Consider the following 23,592-nt stretch of genomic DNA (forward strand, 5'->3'; position numbering starts at 1 on the left):
ATCACAGAACCACTTCTGAAGTTTTCCATCTTTGGAGTGAATAAGCAAAATAATAGTATTCCAAAAGAATGATAGAAAGTTAATTTGTTCATGAAACACTGAACTCTTTAAAGTTAAATGATACACAAGCTCGAGATATTGCTATATATATATTTTTATTTGTAGTCAACGTTTATTTTTATGCCTAGAAAAATACATGGGGGTGCTTAGGAATAATGTGCTGGGCAATTTGCTACTTTAGTGATAGTAACATAATCCCGAAAAAGCAAGCACGATTATTTTGTACTTTTTTCTTGTTTTATTCAGCAATAAGACGATAATTTTTCATATTTAAGGAAGTATGAAAAATTTGTCGAGTTTTAAAAGCTGAATACATGTAGCATTGGATCAAGGCACATACAAGACTGGCCAAAGGGCGTACAATGCACTTTGGTTTTTTGTTGGAAAAATAAAAATCATGGCAACAGAAAAATGATGTGGTTTTTAAACAAGTAATAGCTCACAATTCAGTAGGAAGCTAGAAAGAAATGTTACAAGTTCATTATGTAATATGTGGAAAACTGTGACAGTAATGGGCAGTATTCTTGATCATTGTGAAGGTAAATTGAACTTTTATGTACAGTGTTAAAACATTTCATATAAACCAGATCTAAATTTGATTTCTAGTAGTTATTTTTCTTTTAAATTCTCCCTTTTTTAAAGTACTACTTTCTCTGCATTGTTGAGGGGAATTGCTTATGGGTACACTACCTTTTTAAATATGTATGTTTCTCTTTTGATATCATTTATGATAAAAACATTATAAACATTAACAATTATATCTTTAGAATTCACTTTTCAAAAATCAGGATGGTATAGGCAAAACCAAAATGCAATTCTGATGTTTGTGTCATTACACTATCAGAGTCTAAGATTTCATATTTTCCTAAGTATAAATTCCCCCCTAACTTAAGAGTGCTCTTACATTATTCATTTTGTGAAGTCCTTTATTCTCAAAGCTTTGTTAACAGTGGTTTTAACAGCAGACTTCACACTCCTTTATGCCAGCGGATGTATTCTGTTCAGAAGATATGCGTATTTTCTTAAAAGTATCTAATTTGCTTAGAGTAAAAATGGAAATATGCAGCAAGTTTGATATTGCCCATTACGTCACATATTTTAATTTATTGAATACCACTGGGATAATACAAATTTAATAGTTGGAACATTCTTTCATAACTATTTTTTGAACTTTAAGTTTTCTCATTCAGCCAGGTTTTCTTTTTTTACATTTCATTAATACCAAAGTGAAAAATGGCCTGTGCTTATACTACAAGGATCTCATGTGAACTCAGTCCTGATTGTTCAACACAGCAAGAAAATTCACTTTCACAGTCAACAAGTCATCTTACTCAGTAGAACACAAAGTAAATGGTTTATAACTTCAATATTTGCAAGGAAAATACAGTACAAATTACTAAAAAATACTAAAATATAGACTTGTGTTCAGGCATCTCTACTACATCAATCGCAGCAGTAACCTGAAATTTGAAACTTTTAATAAAAAGTTCTTAAATATAAATTATATGGCAAATGTACAGTACATTGCTTTTTTCAGTCTTTTTTTCCAGTGTTTTGCAGTAGAACAGGGTTCCTACCATCATCTCCCTTAGGTTTAAAAAAACCGAAACACAGTCAGCTACAAGGCCTCCAGCATCATGAGTGTGAGTGATCTGAGTCTGGAATACCACTGTCTCTGTAGCTTCGGTTACTACTGCTTTCACTGTGATTGTTTTTGTACAGATTCATTCCATTAGGAGGAAATATGGTGTGTATTACAAATTCCTCCTTTGAGATTGGTTCATTGCTTATTGGTAACATCTGAAAAGAAGTCTCCCTGATTTCCAGGATGGAGTTGTCCTTCTTAGTGCCAGCTTCCGCATAGTCATCCTTTCTTCTCCTCCCTTTGCTGTACGCACAGTTCCTTGAGAAGAGTGATCCGTTCCTATGAACGTACCAGCACACTAAAGCAAGAAGGGCAATGGTGACCAGGGCCACAGCCCCACCAATGATGGCAGCCAACGGTAAATTGGGGTTTTTGTAAGGTTCTTTCTCTTGCTCTCGATTAAGGGTGGTTGTAGGGTTGTACATTCGAAGGGGTGCAGTTTCAGTCTCAATACAAACAGGGGCTTCATCAAATAGGTAGAGGTTACTGGTTTCCATGGGAACCATGCAGACTCGATATGGCGAATCAGGCTCCAGGGCTGTGACTAAGTATTCATTGCGTTCCCCTGTTACGATTGTTTCTGTTATAGATCCAAATGCTGGGCTATGGCCCAGTTTGAGCCAGCTGAGTCTTAAAGCAGTCATAGGTAGGACAAGTTTCCAAGAGATATGAATCGTGTCAGAGGTGACAGATTTCACAGTAATTATAATTGTTTTTCTTGCTGGACTCCCTGTGGTTCGCTGATCTTTAGTGAGCTTGGGGTTCTTAATGTCTGGTTGTTTGGTCACTGGAGCTGGCCACTGTCCTTGAGCAGGATATACTGTGTTAGGTATTGCAGTGGTTATCTGAATGGTGCTTACCACTGCACTGTCCTTACAATCGAACAGTTCCGCATTAAGGTCCTTGATAGCCATCCCCCGAACTTTTTCTGGGGCTTGGCACATAAGCCCACGCACATTGACCTTCATAGGTAGTGACTGTAACCAGTCACGTACCCATTTCATTTTGCACCCACAATACCAGGGATTGTTGCGAAGAATCAGTTGGGTTATATTGTCCAAATCATCAAAGATACCCTGAGGTAAATTACTTAGGTTGTTATTGGACATGTCGAGTCGATACAGCTGCCTTAGATAAGAAAAAGCATTTGGGGGCACCCGATTGATGTGGTTATCTTGAAGATAAAGCTTCCTCAGGTTTGTGCCTGGAAGGTTTACTGGTGCAGCAGTCAGGGAATTCCGCACCAATGACAGTTCTGTTAAGTTGACTAGGTTGAAGAAAACTTTATCACCTAAACCGTGGTTGTTCAATAGGTTTCCATCCAGAACCAGGCGTTTTAGGCTAGTGAGACCTTGAAGAGATGGTGATGAAATAGTGGATATGCGATTATCATCCAAGCGTAGTTCTTCTATAGTCCTGGGCAAACCCCAAGGGATTGTGCTGAGGTGATTACGGGACAGGAAAAGCAGTCGGAGATAGTTGCTGTCTCGGAATGCCCCTTCTTCAATGCTAACAGCAGAGACAGAGTTATCATCTAAATGTAATTCTTCCAGATAGGGAATTTTTGAAAGTGAATCATAAGTGATAGTCCTTATGTTATTTTCTTGCAAATGTAACTCTTTTACATACTTTGGTAGGTTGGTAGGAAATTCATCTAAACTGTTGTGGTATAGGTATATTCTTTCTACTTTTAGCAAGTTTTTCAAATCTGAAGGAATTCCAGCGTTATTTATTTGGTTGTTCTGAAGGTAGAGTGTTGTAGCATCCTCTGGTATTCCTGTTGGAATGGATGTCAGAAAGCGATCATTACAGTAAATGAAACCTGCATCACAACGGCATACAGATGGGCAGGATTTAGCCATAACTAAGAGAGGTGCCACCTGAAGGAACAGCCCAATTTTAGTCCAGATGAGGAAGATGCTCCAGGCTGGGCTGATCATGGTCAGCACTGTTGAGGTCTTTGTACACGGTACTGTCAGAGCCCTAAAATGGAGTGAGTTAAAAGAAAGACAGAAAACAGTCAGGTTGTGATACTTAAAATAGTGTTCAAAATATATGTGGAAACTAAAATGTGTAATCACTTTCAGCTTTTTAATTTTTTTTGCATGCTTAGGGTTTATCGCTAGCTTACAATGAACACCATCCTATAATCTCTTTACCTTAAATGTTTGTAGTATTTAATTAAAGAATATCATGTCCCAAGTCCATTTGCTTTTGAAATGTTAAATATAAAAGTTTTACTGAGAATTCTAAAGCACTTTCATAATGTTTGATATCAGTTCTATAGCCAGTCACTGACCAAGCTAATCAATTTTCTAATTTTTTCTTAACATTAATAATGAATTGAAACATAGGAATATGATTTACTGTACTTAAAGATAATGTTACTGTTTTTAAAAATCAAAATTTGATGTCTACTTCTTAGGTAGACTGTACATGTATAGAAATGTGTAGTAAAAAAAAAATCTATCCTCTTAATATTCAAAGGAATAGTCAGTTAAATACCTCTTAAGACCTGAATCCTACTAAAGCCATTCATTTGTTTTGATTATTGATGTTATTTTTCTTTGATTATTAATATTAAGAATTGTTTCATTGGTATTTCTAACAAGAAAATCAGAAGGAATCTTTTTAATCTATTTTAAGGGAGGAAAAAAATACACAGCCAATACATCCAGCTAACCTAAGTGGAAAATTCCATTTCATATTAACCTAGGTCACTCTTTTCCCTTTTTTAATGTTTCACACTACATGGCTTAATGGCTTTGTGCAAACTTTTCATTATGTTCTCTTTCATAATATGTTTCACAATGCATTTATTTTTCTTCAAGTTCTAATCTAGGATATGGTTCAACTTTCCCCATGGCTGGAGAATTATAGATTTGTACTAATCTACTGTGTAATATGAGCTCTTCTGTACCTTTACATATTAATTAGCCTCTATAATTTCAGGCATGAAAATAAAACACTTTAATATTTTTCCTACCTTATTTAACGATGTGAATAAATTTTGCGTGAGTGAAAATCCAATGCACATATATTATTTTCCTGATGAGGGGCTGGGAATTAAAAATTCTTGTTCAGTCCTTGGAAATGTTCTTCACTGTTTATTCAAGTAATCCTATGCCGCACACACCTCCAGATCAGGCTCGCTGTTGTCAATGAACATTCCAGCTGCAGTTCAGCATGGTGGGCAAGCTCATTAAAGTAGGGACCAGAAACAATTCAGCTTCCTGTTACTATGTAGAACACATGGCTTCCTATGTACTTTTTTTTTTTTTTCTGATAGAGTTTCTGTGTGAAGGTTCCTTTTGTGTAGCTTAATTCCCTTAGTAGAAATTGCTCTCTTTGAAATTCTTATTGGCTCTTCTGTGCAATGTGGTCAGAGATAGTAACTTCAGATCCTCATGAAGAAAGCCATTCATGATGCTAAGGCCTGTATAGTAATAGGTTTTTCAGTCATTTACCCCCCACCTTTATTCCTATACAGGATTATCCAAGTATAAACTTTGTACAGTAGCTATATCCTGAGGTATGATTACCTGCTGTGAAATAGCTATTTCCAGCTTTTGCTTCTTGCTGCTTTCTCAGAATATCTGGTGCAGTCACGTTATACAAGAACAGGTATTCTTTTTTAAGAGGTATAGAAACTTAATTCAAATATTCTTCATGGGGGAAAAAAAAAAAGGAAGCATACTAGATTTCCTTTACATTTCTCTTCCTTAAAATATACTGGGTATGAGCATCTCCTGTGAAAGCAAAGGTTTTAATAAACTATTAATAATGAACTTTTAATATGAGAGATTTCCTAGAAATTTAAACTTAACAGTTCTTTCTTTAAGCAAGAAATCTTTCATCATAGTAGTTGGTGAAAAGGATAAGATGACCTGTTTGTTTTTTACTTCGCAATTTTGCTATACAAATAAAGTAGGAGCTGAAGTTGAGATTGTCACCAAACAGATAATTTCTACTGTTAACTGTTAATGTCACTTTGAATTAAACACAGAAGCAAAGCGTCATTCAAGAACCAGTAAGTGCCTTCCATGGCTTTTGAATTCATGTCAGGTCAATCTTTAGAAGTTCTCTTTTAAATCTTAGATATAAAATGATAAAACGTTTGAAAAGAAGAAAACAAGTGTACAACAAAGAGGTGAGCAAATACGTAACAAGGATTTTGACAGAAATGCCATGGTAACTTTTAAGAGATTTCTGAACATGGTTTTACAAAGTCATACAATCTACAATTTAAAGAATTGAAAGGAGTTTGCTTTAAATCTTTTCTTTTGATTTCTTCGGTGCCCTGTTTAATTCTTCCTGTAAGCCTCAATTTTCCCAATTGTAGAATGTGAACCTCATCTCCTTTCTCCTTAGAGGTATTTCTGAGGACTAGTTGATGATCTCGGAACTCTAGTTACTCAGGTATTCTTGGCCAAAAGGTAGCATAGAAGTTCAGGTTACTATTAGTTTTTTAGGGGAATATAATTTTAATTTTCTTTTAGCAAACTGAACTTGAAAAATCTGTATTTGGAAAAGAAAGGACACTATGTCAATCTATCTCCTTATAATGACCATTCAGAAAGCATAACAAAATCTGACAAGGCATTTCTCTCTAGATTCAAACATGAACATGCCAATTTCCAGTAAGTTTGTCATTTCTGAAAGAAGACTTAAGGCTTCACCAAAGAAACCAGTGATTTTAATGATGACTGCTTTGTCCATTATCTAATATCCATGAAGATTTTTTGGGGTGGAGGTGGGGAAGTATGTAGCATCAGTATCTTTTATGCAGGATGACCTACTCAGAGGCTTTCTGTATATGTAGGGAACATTAGGGTGTCATGGAAATATTTGACCCTGAAATTAAGGACTTACAGTAGAAATAATTTGCTTCTCCCCTAGTAATTACCTAGCATCCAACAAGGATAGCATCTGTTCCAGAATTCAAATGCTACTGGCAGTGAATGTTAAGGCCAAAATTTGTGTTTCTGGTTCTACTTGAAAATTCAGTTTCTTTTAGTTTGCCACGAAATACCAACCATATCATAGAATGCGTTAACAGAAGGAGACTTAAAAAAATTACAGATTCATTTAATTTATTATTTAAGCAACTTGAAACAAAAATAGCAGTTTGCAGATGGATAAAGTAGTCTCTAGTGGATATTGCAAAGTGCCCACAAAGGAAAGTTTAAATGACTTATTGTTTAAAGTGGGGTTTTACTGTGATGCATTTAGGGCTTTGCTCATTATTGTTGAATTTCAATGGTGTATTTTCTTGAAAACTTTTGCTTTTGTGGAATATGAAAATGAAAAACCAAGTTGTTGAAATTATGATTACAAAGTTATTTTAAAAAGTATCTGCTGTAAATGTTTTCTGAGCTTGAAAATTATTCAACATTTAAAATAATGTGGTTAATTTAAGTTTAGGAAACAATTACTTTTGTTAAATTGTATTTGAAACTAATTAAAAACTATTATAAAAAATCACTGATGAGAACCTGCTTAAAATGTTACCAGTAGTCAGGCATTTGTCACATGCCACAACACACTCTATATTTGAGGAGATGAATCTGATGAATGAGGATTTAAGAACCGATTGTTCCTCAAGTCAGGTTAGCCTAGAGTATGTCCAAGATGCTCATAATGATAACTAGTGGTAAAGCTTGTATTTAAATGTGTTATGAAATCAAGCTCTAAGAATATGTATTGATTTTCACCTTTTTAACCCAGAAGAAAAAAAAAAAGAAACCTAAAATGGTGTGAAAAGAAGAATAATTTGTTTATTTTTCTGGTTTTACATCTGTAAAACTGCTTCCTTTGCTCTGTTTGATAGGCAAACTCACATTGCCATTAGTACAATAGTGGTAATAATGTGGGATTAACAGAAAGCCTTAAATCTCATTAAATTCTTGTAAAATGTCATTTCTCTTCACCCCAAGTTGCATTAAAACTAAAGGCAAAAATAAAAAGCACCTTTCTCTGGAGAGAATACTCTTAGAAATGAAGATTCCCTCACAAATTCCTTCTCCTTTTACTTAACCTCAGAACAGTTCAATTTGTGTTTGATTGTGTTTTATAGTTTATGTTTTATATCTTTTCCTTCCCTTCCCTTTTAAATTTGAAACTATAGTGATAGACAATTTTGTTTTGTTTTGCTTTGCATATTAAAGGCTATAACAATCTATCTAAAATAAGCGATGCTGCCCCCAGTGCTTACACTTTCCTTTTTCTGAGCTGGTTCTACAGAGTCGCGCACATAGAGAAACTGTAGTTGATTGTGAATGGTAACAAGAAAAATGAGCTCCACTGGTATGGACACTATGACCAGGTTTCCACAACATCAACTTCAGAAGTCTTTATGTCTGCATAGACTGGAAAAGAGGCCATTACTTCTGAACAAAAAGTAATCCATCTTTTAGAAAAATATTGTTATTGGGGTAACTTGGGGAAAAACATAAATGGACCTCTGGTTACTCAAAGAAATGTTTTAAAACTATTTTTTAATGGAATCATTACTAAGCATATAGCATTTAAAACTGTGACAAAAAGAACAACATAATCACCTCACGGATAAATCAGATTTTTAACAGGGATCTTTCTCTTCAGTTTCTTCTAATACAGAAAAATTGTGGAGTTAAAAGAAAATTGCATTTATAATGTAATCATCAGGTCTGTGAAAAGCCTCCAGTTTAGTTCTATGATGTAAGAAAGTATTAAATAGTAAGGATACTATCTTTTTGAGATATTTTAAGAAAATTAATATAATTTAAGAAGTCTTATCTGAATAGAAAACTGGTATTTACATACAGTCAAGGATTTGGGGCAATGTACATGTTTATATGATTTCTTCCCTGCTACTACAATATGTTAGAGGTGGGAATGTTTGAAATGAGAAGGTATTCTCATGTTTTGATCACTTAGATTAAGATTATATGTTGGTAACTTCCTAAATCCTTTATTTGTTGCCTTTAATTTAAATTGATTTGAAATCATGGCTTATTTTCAAAAAATCTTATATTGAGTACAGAGTTTTTTGAGATTTTAGTAAAGATTCTTTTTAATGATTTTCTTCACATAATCCTATCTTAATGGGAGCTTAAAAAATTTTTTTTAAATCTAAAAGAATTTTTAATCCAAGTTAATTGTGTTATTATTTAAATAAAACCTTGAGGTTGAAGAAAGCACATGCTTAATCGGACTTACCCAAGTCTGTGAATATTTCTAGGTAAATTGGAATTTATATAATCATAGAGTTTTGGAAAGTAATTTATTTATGAAGGCTTAAAATGTTTTTTGAAAGCACAACAAAATGATCAACCTGTGAATGCCAAGTCTTTGTAAAGACAAATGGTATTTAAAATAAGCTACATATACGGTTAAACTGAACAACTGGAGTACATCAGGTTAGTTGATAGTGACAGCAAAATGCTTTCTAAGCAGCCTGACTGGTAGTTAAATTTTCCACGATCATCAGATTTCAGGAAAGTTCCAATTCTTTTGTTTAATGCCAGGCAAGCAGAAGGACCTCTAAGTCCCCTCTTGAGAGCCATGAAGTCTGAAGGGTTTGCTGAGCAGCAGAGAAGCAACCGTGCCTTTTCAGACTTGGTTTTATCTAGACTATTTTCTAGTCTGAAGACGTTGTGTTTTATTTATGTAAAACTGAGGATAAAAGTTCCAAAGCAAAGGATTTTTACTTTGTCCTTTTATGTTATTGGTTCTTTTCTCTCCATAGGCTTGTGATAAGTGAATCCAATTCTGCTTCATTTATTTTGGTTTTTAAAGTTAAATCAAGCATCCTTAAAAGAAAAAGGCAAACTAGGATGTTATCTTTCATCATAGTGAATGCTTTTTCCTTTTGTCATATTTAAATCCAGATCAAATGAATTGGAGAACCAAGACTTGTGTGAATGAGTAAGACATGAATTTAGAGGGAGGTAAATGTGAGCAGAAGAGGGCTTGGGGCAGGGAACATGTTTTACGTTTGCATTGACCTTTGAGCAATTGCACTTAAAACTGTACCTATTAAAATCACAAATGTTTTCCCATTGCAAACTTTAAAGCTCCTTTTTCAGAGTTGTGAGTACAGTTTGGTAGATGTGCTTTAAATTTCTAGTATTCAAGTTTCTATACACTAATACAACAAATGTTTGGGTCTACTGTGCGCCAAGCACTGTGCTCGTTGGTGAGAACATCTCAAATCATAAAACACTTTTTTTTTTTTTTCGTTTCAGAGTAGGGTATTACTGATGTAAAGCAAATGAAGAGGAAGAAAATCAACAACACATAAACTGATCAATCCACAGTCCAGTGGCACACTTTTTAAAAATAGTATTTAACCAAATGTGGTCTGTGGGTTTTCTTTTCAAAGTTGCCACGGTAACTTGTGCACATGAAAAGTGAAAGAATAAAGAACAAAAGCTGTCATTGTCTCATCAAGTGAGAGCAATTTCTCTCTCCTCTCATTTAAGGAGACTAATACCTGGAGAGAGCTTTTTATACATTCCTGACATTTAATTTTGAGTCTAGGAAAAAGATAATGCATATGCAAAACAAATGCAACTTTAGGTGCTGCTTACATTATATTTCATTCCTCTTTTACTTAAAATCTGTTTTCTCTGGAGTTCTTGTCAATAGACAAGTCAAAGTGCTGAAACCTGCTCTTCTATGCAATGTAAACATGGCTTTCCAAACTCTTTTTTGGTGTCATGTCTCACCAAATTTAGTGATGTTGATTTGCAGTCTGAAACTGGAAAATGCTTTCTGAAATGTATATTCCTATATTGATTCTTAAGAGGAAGAAGGCTTTTTTCCAGAAGACATTTACAAACCGTCTCGTTGGAAATTGGGTTGTTGACTTATGATAAGTTCTGAAATGGTGGAATGTTAGAAGAAGTCGACAAACAGCCGTTTTTATGCTCTGAATAGGAAAAGGCAGTTTTGAGAATTAATATTGCTGAGAGATTTACTGTAGAGTTTTTGCCCACTGGGGGGTGGTACACTCTACCAGAACAGTGCTTTCAGAAGCCGCAAGTCAGATGTTGGCTGCTGCCGGCCAGTTTTTCTCTGGTTTAATTACAACAAAGCCTCCCGTTGAGAAGAACAGTGAAGGCCTCTAGGGCAAAAGGTGGGGGGTGGGAGGGAAAGGGGACTGAAGGGAAAAGGAGGGAAGAAATTACAACCTTTGAAAAATTACTGAATTTCATTTCCCTCATCGATGTCATTTATGGTAGTCTTCATTTGACTTTCAACAATTATTTATAATGCTATAAATACACTGACTGAATAAAAATATTTAAGGTGATTTAATTCAGAATTTTTAAGTTAGCTCTGCATCTTGCCATTAATCACATTCTTTGTTATGCAGCCCACCCACCTTAATAAAGGGGGGAAAAGTTAAGATCCACTGAAATTTTTCTTTAACTGACCAGATTTAATTTAGTATTGGTATAACATCAAAAATAAAAAGCAGGAAGAAAAAACATTCATATAAGGTTAATACAAGGCAAGTTCTCTGCTACTGATTTTTGTAGGGTTTTAAATTGCTCAAAATAATCCAGAAAGAGGAGGAAGCCTTAGGGTGTGTGGCCAAGAAAAGCACAGACGAATCTCTCTGCAGTGCACTTGCATGTTTAAAGCTGATAATTGTATTTTTCATCTGGAGACACTGAGTGTTCATTAGGGTCTGGTGTCCCTAGGCAGGAGATGCTGAACATAATTGGAGTTTCTATTTGATTGGGCAATATAGTCTAGAGAAGAAACTGGGGTAAAGATAATTAATAGCTTGCTAACAAAGTCTGACAGCCACAAGATTTCAACCAAATTTATTTCACACCGCTTCATTTAGCTCTGAAAAAGTTTTGATAGAATTGGAGGCTCCTTAATTAACACTTGAAAGCAAAAGAAACATACCTTCTATTTTGCGGCTACATTCAGTTATGACAAATTTTCTTACTGTTGTTCTTCTTTTTGTAAAAACTTTATTTGTTGCCCAGTTATGTATTTCACAAGCTTTAATGTTTAAGGAGTGTTGAGTTAGGCATTTGAACCTAATCAAAATTGATTTAAAAGGGGGTGCAGAGAAATGAAAAGCCCAATTAATAACTGATGGTTAGTATTAACAAGAGCAAGATTAATGAATTCATTATGTTTATTCATTCAATAATATCTTTGCTGATTCCTGGATTTGATGTGTTTTGGCAGTGCTCTATTAAAAAAAAATGGATGAGATTTTCCTACTTAAATTCATACAATCACGTTTTTGTAACCTTGTTTTTTATTTCAGGCTAATAAACATATGTACGTGTGAAAGTGTGTGTATATGTATATGTGTTGTGTACACACATATTTGCAAACTAAGTAGAATGTCTCTGATTTAATCTTCTTAGAGACTAAATCCTGGTATGTTATTATTAATATTGGTAGTAATGGTAGTATTAATATTTTGTGGTACTTTTAAAGGATGGATTTCTTTCTTTACTCATTTCAGAAGAGATGAGTATCAATCAATCATCTGTCACTTTGGGGCAAGCATAAATGGTTCTGTCTTAAAACAGACAAATTAATTCTTTATGTTTCAAGCTAGTCAGGATATTTGTATTCGGTTCGGGATAAATGAAAGGCATTGCTACATCTGAAGCACTTTTCTAGTGGCTAATTTATTCATGTTGTTTCCTGCTAATAAAATAACATATATGTGCATTTTAGAACAGATAGATTTAAGAAAATTTAAAATAGCTAATTGTTAAAGCCATTAGAGGATTTGGTTCCATAATTGGCAAATATCAAGGCTTTTTTTTTTATTTTAAATAAATAGATAAAATAATCAATCAAATATCAACCCCCAGATGTTGAGAAAATATAGGCCTGTTGCACTTTTTACCTCTATGCAACCATTTTGTTTCAGACCTAATTCACTGGGAAAAAAAAAAAACATTTTTTTAGAAGATATATTTAACTACTGTTTGGAAGCTTTGCTGTATGAAAGCATTTCTTTCAATATAAAATTTTGCTCTTGTAAGTTGCAAGTGAGTGGATACTCTGCGCATCCCACTTGATGAGGGCTCTACTAATTTTTGTTCCTCTTGCCACCCCGAACTCACTGCATACATCAGGCACCGCTTCCACGCTGAGCTTTGTTAGTTTTTCTGAGTAGGCTTTGCCAATTACTATGCTAGTCACATACTACATTTGCCCAAGCAATGGATTTTGGCATTCTCCTGGAGCGGGGGTATGGTTTGGAAGAAAGTCTCCCCCTCCTCTGAGCTGAAGTCACTAGTTGAGATTTGCAAGCCTGAAATGCTTGAAGCAGCTCTGGCAGGATAGCAGTGCAAGCTTTAAAATCTAGGTGTAGCTGTTAATCCTTACAGAGGCACAGAAGTCTCCGGGAGTAGCTCAGCTAGCTGTGAGCAAGATGTATGCTTTTCATGTACTGCGTACTCATGGGCAGAGGGATTATTGATTTTCTTTCACAGTTGTAAAAACAGCAATTGGTGATCATACCACACATACAGTACACACCAAGTTAGCAAGACCTTTTGCTTTCCTCTCTGTGAAAAAAAAATCTGCCTTGTATTCTTCAATATATAACGTTTAACTTTCCAACCTAATGTTTTCCATAAGGCTCTTATACAAATAGCAACTATACAAGGCAGAAAATAGCTATTAATTATTATTTTTGAATGAAAGAAGGTTTTAAGAAACTTCTTGCATTTGTCTAGCCCAATTTTTCCTTGCTGGCTCGCACACACATATTTTGCTCTTACTGGTGACAGAGCAAACGTTCATATTTGGATGCCTCACAGTACCAACTCATTTCTGTCTACAGAGTAAAACCAAGCAAACTTTCTGGGACAATCTTAAGGAAAAACATGGGAAACACTTACCAGGAAGACGAGAAAAAGCAATCCCATGTATACTGCCGCTATAGCTGTAATTCCACTGACTGTGAACTGGAGTAATAACCCTCCCCCCTCTCCCAAGCTCCGCGTCCAGTCCACACAAAGCCAACAGCAGCTGCAGGCAGAGCTTGTCCTGCTTCGGATCACTCCTACACTGAGGAGTGAGTGAGGGAGAGCATTCCAGTTTACTGCACACAGCCCACCTCCAAGTCTGAAGTTAAAGCTTCACCTCGCAGTGGTTGAAGAAGGGGTGATGTCATAGATGGGCAGGACTTAGCCGAGCTCTTGTTCAGTGAGGTAACTGGATAATCAGACAGATGAGCTTTGCGAACGCTAGAGGGAGTGAGAGAAGCCAAAATGAGGCGCTCAGCCTGCCAAAGCGGGGATGCCATTTGGTTTGTAGGCCGGCCTTTGGAATCTCAACGTTTTCTAAAAAGTTTAACACAGCAAGGTAGTGGTAGCAAGCTTATTAAAAAAATACGAGCATGTTAGAAGGATACTTATAAGATCATAGTAGAAACACTTAGGTTTTTTTAATTTTTGAACTACGTGTATTAAAAAATTAACCAAAAATCATATTATTTTCATTATTGATTAGTTCCAATAGCATTGGAATTTTGAAGGCTCTTAACTCTAACTGTGAATATTTATTTGACAAATGAGTAGAAGGCAGGTTCAAATGAATAACTGATTTATTTAAGGGAAGGGGAACAGGCATGCCAAATGGTAAAGAACTTTGAAAGTAACTAGTCCTTTTTTCTAGAGGTAATGAGTAATTTATTGTTCTGTATATGTTTTAAGAAATGAAACTATTTTTCACATACTTCCACTATTTGTCCATCTCCTTTGAACCTAGTAGATATTAGGTTTTTCATAATTAGGGAGCCCTCCCTAAAATGAAAAGTTTTAGAAAAATTAAATAGAGTCTTTTCCTTTCTGATATATTTTTGCTGCTCTAAATATGGACTAAAATGTAAACATCTTAAGAAAAACCTTTCAGGGTGGTTTTGCTTATATTAAAATGATTTTATTTTAATTTTGGTACACGAATAAACACTGGACAATTGAATGTGTATGTCTAATTAGCAGAATTATAGACATTCATATTCAATTATGATTTTCATAGACTGATTTCTTCTGTTTGGTCAACAATTGCTTTGGGGCCATAGTTTTCCACTAAGTTCATTTCACTTTTTATTGTTGCTGGGGAATATTTTGCTTTTAGATTTACCTGGAAGGCAATTTCCTTAAACTAATATTATATGCTTTATTCTTAAAGGCTTACAATGTTGTCTTTTGTGCTTTTTAAAAAGTTCCTATGAATGTCTGTTTCTGAAGGAGGCCAGCTGATTGTCTTTCCCAGGAGTATTTGATTATAGTCTCTTCATTAGCTTCATTTAGTTTATCTATTCTTATGCTTCTTTGATAACAGTTTGACCTTCTGAGTTCCCCTCCAAGAATGGGTGATATCAAAGTAGATGGTGAAACCTCAATTAGAGGTATATTGACCCTTATTGTTCTGTGATTGTACTTTTGCTGGCCACTGAGGGCAGACCCATTAAATCCAGGAGTTTTAGAACTCTAATGTCTGTTAAAAAGACAATTTCTTAAAAATGTTAGGTAACACAACTTAAACTGAGATGCAGCTGCTGAATTTTTGGAGGAAAGGAAGGTGGGAATAATCTCTCACTAAATGGTGAATTTTCTTCTATTACTGCAAAACAAATACATGGATTAGATTATTTTATGAAATAAGTCTTTCTAGAGGCTCTTTTCAGATGGCAGTTGTTTATATTTAAAAAGGAGTTTTTGCTTTGGCCAGATTACTGTATATTCATATCCATATTTAATCAGTTTTGTCTCCATTCAGGCAGACCTTAAACAGAAAAGAAAGATAAATGGGCAATTTTGGTTATAAGTACCTACAAGGTGGCATAGTTGCCTGGGAGTTAGGAGTTCTGAGGTTTCCATTCCCTAAGCTGCCATTGGTGATATGACTTCGTATTATGTGCTCTGGGCTTTGGTTTTATCGCATGGTGAATAAAGGCAACAGGAAATAATTGAATGCCAATTATGTACTGTTTCTTTCTTTCTTTTTTTTTAATGTGGATTAAAACATAGAAGAAGGCAAGAGATTGTGAAAAATATAATCTAATAGAGTAGATATATTGTATATATGATCTACTAAAGGTACTGACTTTGGAGGTAAACTCTTAAGATAGTCTCTATCATCCTACCCTGTCCAAAAATGTATACTCTTTTGTTGCTTCCATGTTTTGCTCTTCTTTCTTTCTTTCTTTCTTTCTTTCTTTCTTTCTTTCTTTCTTTGTTTCTTTCTTTGTTTGTTTCTTCCTTTCTTTCTTTGTTTCTTTTTTTTTAAATTCCTAGTTTTATCAGCTGGCTGAATTCTGCCAGTGGAGGTGAATAATAATAGTAAGTACTGCCTCTGGAAAGATTAAGAGTTACCCTGAGTAACTATAGATTGTTTTCCTTCTTTGTTACTTAAAGGAGATTAGCTGTAATAAAAGGATGACTGTGCTGGTTGGAGGAGAAGGAAGACAAGCAGTTTTCAGCCTGATGCCCTTTAGGCTGTGATAGGAAAGGAGGAACTGATTCTTACAGCAGAGAGGACTCAGCTCAGAGAGGAAGAATTAGTGTAATCTAATGTTTAAAGGTCATGGGCTTCAGAGTCTAGCATACCCGGACTCCATCTTGGCTTTGCTACATGACAGTAGACAAATTGCTAAATCTTTCTGAGTTTATTAGCTCAGTGCCTGACTCATAGTAAGTACACAGTGAATGGTAGCTGCCATTATTAAGATGAGGGCATCTGAATACCTGGAAAAAAGGCACATTAAGAAGTAGAAGAGTGCACAAAGGGAGATACACAAGTAGGAGTGTGCAAATAGGAGACAGCCATGATAGCTTTTTCACACTCTTCTAAATTTCCCTTTGAAGTGGTTCTGTAGCAAGGAAATGGGGGAAGAGGTAAGCAAATAGGAGATTTTCGTGTTGATTTTTTTTTTTTTTTCTGTTGTCCTCATGCATTTCATACCCTTATGTTCCCAGGGTTTAGAATTTAATTGAGTTATAGTAGAGTTTTAGGTTGTGTTTCATTTGTTTTGTGGGCTAGTGCGTGAATCCAACAGTGTACATGAGAAAATACATTCCAGATTGTAAACAGCTGGATTAAAAATGAACTCCAGTAGCATATCCTAGTTGTAAAACTCTAAACTGGTCATATCAAAGGACTTTGTGTTTTTCTGTTTTTGTGAGAGGATATGAGATGTTCTTTGGGGGAGAATAGGGGAGATTGGATTTGGAATCAGGTTTCCCAGGCTCTGCCATTTACTTGTGTATGCAAATGAAAACAACAATAACAACAAATCAAATCTCTTTTAGTATAAACTCCCAGCTGAAAGTGACTCTAATACATATTATTCCAGGGAACAGTTTAATTCAGGAATTCTAACCTATCTAGACTTAACATACCTCATTCACTCCTTCTTCATTCATTCATTCACTCTATACAGATTCATTGAACATCCCTATAAAAGAAGCCGGTAGGACTAGATGATCCACCAAACCACTTCCAACTGTGCTATTTGTGATTTAATCTTAGCATGTATTAAATTCGTTTTAAGTCTTAGAAAGAAACATTTCTGGATGATTTTTCTTCTACTCAACATTTTTCATGGGAATTAAGTCTTCAAATTTGGGTAAAAAAAACAAGCAAAAAACCCAACTCAGGCTTTTGGTATATTAAATGCCTTGGGCTATTATAATATACTTGGGAATTTTTTGGTTGCAGGTGACTTAAAATCCAAGCCTCATTGTCTAATCAACAATTCGAATCTTTGGTTCATATAACTGAGAAGTTCAAATGTATGGTCTGGCTTTAGGTAAAGCTTGATACAGTGGCTTAAAATATGTCAACAAAGTTAGAGTTTCTCTCTGGCTCATAGTGTTTGGCCTTGTTCAGTGTTGGCAGACTCCTCAGGCTATATGTAGTGGACCCTTGGCAGCTCCAGGCTTTTCCCTTAGGCTCTAACAATTCCACATATCACATTCCCATATTACAGTGTTTAAGGGAAGAGAGGCCACTTCCAGAAGCTCCTGCACATAACCCTGTGATTCAATTTCTCTCATTTCTGAACCTATTACGGAAAGGTGGGGGGATATGTCAGTGAGCGTAATTAAGCCCCCTACTCAAATATATGGTTAAGAATGGAGGAGAGGGTATGGCCCAGGGGAAGGTTGGGCACTGTTAGTTTGAGAAGGAAGGAGTGGATTCTAGAGGTTAGCTCATTTTCAAAGGATTTGGCATGCTGAAACTTGGGCATGGTTTATAAATTTATAAACTTGAAGCTGTTTTTTCTCTTCTCTTCTCTTCTTTTCTTTTTTAAACCAGAGTTTCTGTTTAAATTGCCAAAACATCTTTTAAAGATTTTCTATTTGTAGACCCTCTCAAGTCTAGCCCAGTTTTTTTTTTTTTTTTATTTTATTTTCCCTGTCAACAGGTAGTGATACATGTCAGGGCATATCAGTACTAAATCTTAACATGAGCCTATGGGATATTAATAAAATATATATAGAGAGTGCACATTCAGCTATCTCTACTTCTGTGAAGTCAGGCCAGATGCCTAATGCACCAGTTAGAAACTACTACATCTTTCTGAACAATTCCAAAGGGTGTTGGGGAAATAATTAGATTTTAGCAGGTCACAGATGCCTTAGTATACTAAAAGGTTTAAAAGTGCTATATTAAACTCTTCTTCTGATATTTGCCTTTTATTAGTCAACATTTAAAATGTACGTAAAAACAATCACATATCCCTTTTAAGTATATTTCCAAAACATACTTCACTGGAGTGAGATCTGTCATTACAGGACTTGAAACGGAAATCAAAGCAAAATCAGACTGGTTATTTCCCTCCCTGCCTGCTCATCTGCCCGCTTTCTGGAACAAGCTACTTTCCCTCTACCCCGAATTAGACTGATATACTTCAGGGATTGGGAGAAAGGTGATCTAAAACAATAGTAACTACCACCACCTGAGAAAAAATCACCCCTTTGGCCTCTCAGGAAAGGAAAAAAGAATTGTGGTTCAGAACAGGTTAGTACTTAGCCAAAAGTGATGGCATGAGGCAGCTGGTAAAACTGAAAGCCTGGGGATCCCTACTTTTTTCCATCTTCAGTGCTTTCATGTATGCCCATACAGCTGATGCAGTGTCCAACTCCCACTGATATAGGCTGTGCCCTTTATCCCTTCCTACTCTCCAATGTCCTGTCATCTTTCTTTCTTTGTTTTAAAATATAAAAGAGATTTTTAAAATGGACCTTGGAAAAAGCAGAGACTTGGATTAAGCAGAGTGAGTGAATTCTCCCTCTGATACTTAAGTGTGTGGCCCTGGGAAAAGAACTTAAGTTCTTCGAGCCTCAGTTCTCTCATTTATGAGGATGGAGATATGGGACCCTCGTTTAGCTATTACAAACTTCAATGAAGTGGTGCATGTAAGAGTTCATTACTAAATCTGAGAAAGCACTTACCGAGACAGAGCTAAAACCTGTGGATAGTTGTTTTTTTATCTTCCTGGTGATGAGTGGGGCCAGGATCTATTCAAAAGGCACAATCCATTAATGTTAAATTGAACTGTACATTTTAACAATTTATCTTTGGGAATGAAACAATTTGTGAAATGATTCTGCCTACTGTCCTGGATGCTCAGACCTTGAGATAACAGTATCTAAGTCTGGTTTGGAGACTTAATTACAACCAAAGGACAAATTCCTTATCCTTGGAAATTATTAAACTAAAACATAGCTTTGGATGAATGACTAACAGTTAATAAGAGCAGATCAATGTATGTCTAATTATTGAGATGTGTATTTACTGGATATCGTACAAGTGCATTGCCCTGGAGCCTTGTGATTCTCTTTTATATAGCTAGCTATTGCTGTCAGTCCTGACCAAAGCTGTCATCACTTACAAACCATCTTATTATTTCACTATTTCTGGAGTATTGGTGCTAATTTTAGGTACACAAAGAGACTATATGAAAGGAAGATTTCCTGAAATTGTTGTCAGATTTTTCTTATTCCTGGAAACCAGCACTGTAGTTCTCCTTCTGTTTGAGATTATCTTTTTTAAGAATTGCTTTTTCCTTGCAGTCCAGATTACTTAGGTACATAAACACGTTTAATGTTGAAAAAACATGGTTAAAGTAGAATAAAAAAAAAACTTTTATATTATGTCTGTTTTATAAATGACTATGGAAATTGTACTTCATTGGCATCATCTAGGAGAAACAGATTTACCATGATTAGTATTTCTTTTCATTTGAAAACTAGTATGAGTCGATTATTTTTAAGATTTTTTGAAGGATAGAGTATTCTCTATCCTTTAAAAATAGGAGTAAAATAGGAGTAAAAATAGAGTAAAAATAGAGTATTCTCTATTGACTAGGTTTGGACTAAGGGAATATTTTACAATATCATCTATTCCAAATAACAATAAGTTATAATTGAATCACGTGTTTACCACTTGGACAGTTTCTCTAAAATATAAATCTATTTAAATTTCAAAGCAGGATTCATGACAAAGATTAAACTATGTCTATAGTTTCCTCTGATTCACTTCCTTCATACTTTAAGTGATTAACTTTAAATTTGGGGAATTTAATTCTTTAAGTAGTTAAGTTTTCATTCTTTTTGTTTGACATTTGAAATATGTTAGAACTACAAATTTACAGATGCTTTCTAGGTTTATTAAAAGTGTAAAAGTATTCCCAAGAATTACTTATACTTTAGTGAGTTTTTATTCTTAATAAGTTGTTTTTAAAACAATGGTAGAATTTAAAAATATTATTTAAAAAGCATTACTTTTTAAAGTTAATAATTTTTATTAAGGAAGAAGTTGAGAAGCTTTTTGGTAGTTGTTTAATTGTCATGTTTACATACAGGCGATATAGAACTATTTGACTTGTTTCCCATGCAGCCCCTCTTTGTTTTCTTCAGTAGCCCAGGGAACAGACTTGTCACTCTGAAGTGTCCACATGTAATTCTGTCCTCCACTTTTCCCCCAGGGCAAGTCAGAAATAAGCTTATCAGATCATATCTTACTGACAAAGAGCAAAGCTTGTTGGCTGACTAAAGAGGAAAGAAAGGACAAGTAAAATATAAATGGCAGATTTGATACCAAAAATGCAAGGTTAACATTGGTTTTTCAATAGCTAAGCTTTTTTTTTAAAGCAGAATTATATCTTTTTAAAACATTTGCTTGAGTTTTACTTTATGTACAATTTAAAATTAAAAGTTTTACCGATATCTTATACACTGTAAATTATCAGCATTATCATTGTCATTGTTTTTGTCACTGTTGTTATTTGCTCCTTGCAAGCAAATCTTTCTGTCTTATATTTGGAAGTGGTTAGAGAAAATAGCTTTCATCTTATGTGCTTCCAGAATAGTTTTCTAACAGAAAATAGGAATAGCTTACTGATAGAAAATAAAAATATTAGAAATGTAGAAATAAATTATTATAAGTGTTAAGCAATTATAAGGAATTTTTATATTTATATCCTGACTCGAATGAACAAAAAAAGTTTATAGGAAATTTTAAATCATATTTATATCCTGTCTTCTTGACTAACAAAACAATATTACCATCTCCATTCTAATACAGCCGGTATCTACTAATTGCATAGCAGGTGCCAGTCCAAAAGCTTGTTTGGGGCACTCTGAAGATGGTGTTAAGGTCGTATCTCTGGTTCTAAGAGAAGCAGATGCTGTTCAGGCTCAGAAGGGTTGTAGCGTTTAATGCAGTTGATCCAACTTACTAGCATCCTCTTTATTTTGTTTAGATTGGTTTTATTTCCAACTAAGTGTCTGCATTATCTGGTGAGGAGGAATGAGTGGTGAGGTTGTCTAAGTAAGCTTTTGCTATTCAGTAGACACTCAGAATGAAAGGGGTGAGAATGAGAAGGTAGAACAGGCAATATAAGGAGGCCCCTCAAGTTGGATGTCTAATTTGCCTTGTGTCTTCCCACTACTTTTCAACAAATGTTTATTGGATGGTAAGACATGTGTTATCAGTCTGGTCATTTTGACTTATTATCTGTTTCCCAAAGACTTTATAACCAACCTCCTCAAGTTGCTGTGTCCACTCACATATAGATTAAGGTGGACCCAAGCCATCTCATGACAGCTAGATATAGATTTCAAAGCAATCCCAAAGAAATGGCAAAGAAACCTGTTCTTAGTCTGTGGATGAGAAGGTCAGGAACAATTTAGCTAATGCACTCTGGGCTAAAAAGCCATATTTGAAATGAGACTGATAGCAGCTAAGCAAGGAAAGTTTTTGAAGAGATATTAAGGAGAAAATCAGAGTCATTGAGATAGGAATAATATGCTAATTTGAGGGGAAGAGAGCCATAGAAAGTAGATTTTGAACTCTTTACTAGTGACTTTAGTGGTAAGCGCAAGCAAGGATAACAGAGGAAATTTTCTAAGAATATTGGGAATGCATGTTGCCCTCATCCATCCTTGTATTTAATTTTGGGGAAGAATGAGGAGATTGCTAAATTATAGAGGCCAGTGAGGAAGAAGAGTTCAGAGATTTGAGCAAAATAATACTGTCAATATAATGAGACTATTTATTATTCCAATAATGGTGATAGTATGAAAAGCACGGTAGAAAGCTTAGCATAGACTAGAATAATAAAATTTGATTGCAGAGGAGAAAGGGTTTTCAAATATGGAGGTGTTACTAATTTGGGGTATTAAAAATATGACCTGACTCTGCTCCTTCCCTTATTAGGCCTTCCCAGGGAAGAAAGTTGAGGCTTTCCCAAAGCTGCCAGTTCTAAGTTTACAGAAGTGTCTATGAGACTCCCAAGCCATTATTCTGCATCTTGGATTGCAATCCCTTGACTGAAGAAGGGTCTTCTCTGTGTGGCAAGGAAATCATCTGCGTTAGGAGGTTGAAAGCTGACACTTGCTGAGAAAGCTAGTATGGTCCAAATAAGCCATGACTATGAAAGAGGGATATGTGTATGAGGCCATATGTCACAGTCAAATCACCGACATAGCCATTAGGAGTATGGGGAAGCTTTCAAAGGCTTCTACTTTGTATCCAGATTAACTTGTAGTCTGACGTTGTAAAGATGTAGAGGAAGCAGAGTCATTCAAAATATGAAACCAGAATAAATGTCTAGATTTTAGACATGGAATAAAAATACTATGGTATTAAGAGTTCATTGTAATTTGGGTTTGTTTGTTTTATTTTGAGAGAGAGAGAGTGAGAGAGAGAGAGATAAGGTGCGAGTTGGGGAGGGGCAGAGAAATAGGGAGAGAGAAAGAATTTGGGGATCAAACTCATGAACTGTGAGATCATGACATGAGCCAAAATCAGGAGTCGGATGTTTAACCAACTGAGCACCCAGGTGCCCCTGTAATTTGTATCAGAATGTAATGAAAGAAAATATTAAGAAAAAGTTATACCAGTTTAGGATGTGTCATTTACCATATAGTGAGCCAGAATCCTATCATGCATTTCTATTTACATTTGGCTCTTCTGAACCTCATTTCTTCTTTTGACTTGTCCTTTATAAACAATATCCTTCACTGGTAAACAAACAAAGTTCTTTACTCATCAGTTAAGGAAAACCACTGATTGTCCTATCAGTCCCAAGGATTGATTTTGGTAGAATATGTCCCAATTGTATTTTTTCCCTCAGTATGTCTCACATGGGATGCTTATAACTTATTTAAAAATGAATGCAGGTTGTTTAAGAGAGGAGACAGAATGACTCAGAAGACAATGCTATTATGAACCACTTACGTATTTTGTAATGATAAGAAATGAATTGACCAATACTGTCCATTTCCATCAGACTGGTTGCAATCAACTGTTATGATTCACTTTATAGTTTACTTACAGCCATTAAATGACACTGTTTAGTCATTTGTTGTGGAAAGTTAGAAAATAATGAT

The 23,592-nt window shown here is 35.1% G+C and overlaps 2 protein-coding genes across 4 annotated transcripts in view; one reads left to right on the forward strand and one right to left on the reverse strand.

The window, feature by feature from the left end:
* Positions 1-23,592, forward strand: part of MACROD2 (mono-ADP ribosylhydrolase 2) — a 2,023,701-nt gene that overhangs the window by 353,577 nt on the left and 1,646,532 nt on the right. The gene's annotated exons all lie outside the window — the stretch shown is intronic.
* FLRT3 (fibronectin leucine rich transmembrane protein 3) lies at positions 137-13,820 on the reverse strand. Of its 3 annotated transcripts, XM_042931647.1 has the most exons (4): positions 13,585-13,820; positions 11,612-11,748; positions 4,692-5,454; positions 137-3,688 (listed from the first exon to the last, which is right to left on the reverse strand). In XM_042931647.1, exon 4 carries the CDS (start codon positions 3,643-3,645, stop codon positions 1,696-1,698), a length of 1,950 nt encoding a protein of 649 aa, XP_042787581.1. In that variant the 5' UTR covers positions 3,646-3,688; positions 4,692-5,454; positions 11,612-11,748; positions 13,585-13,820; the 3' UTR covers positions 137-1,695. The 3 variants fall into 3 exon arrangements, with proteins under 3 accessions (XP_042787581.1, XP_042787580.1, XP_042787582.1); XM_042931646.1 differs by lacking the exon at positions 11,612-11,748; XM_042931648.1 differs by lacking the exons at positions 4,692-5,454; positions 11,612-11,748.

Source organism: Panthera leo, chromosome A3 (assembly GCF_018350215.1).
Source record: "Panthera leo isolate Ple1 chromosome A3, P.leo_Ple1_pat1.1, whole genome shotgun sequence".
In the NCBI taxonomy this organism is placed as follows: domain Eukaryota; kingdom Metazoa; phylum Chordata; class Mammalia; order Carnivora; family Felidae; genus Panthera; species Panthera leo.

What these genes read in the sequence shown, in the direction of transcription:
- FLRT3 (XM_042931648.1), bottom strand. Translation starts at nt 3,645, where the DNA reads ATGATCAGCCCAGCCTGGAGCATCTTCCTCATCTGGACTAAAATTGGG.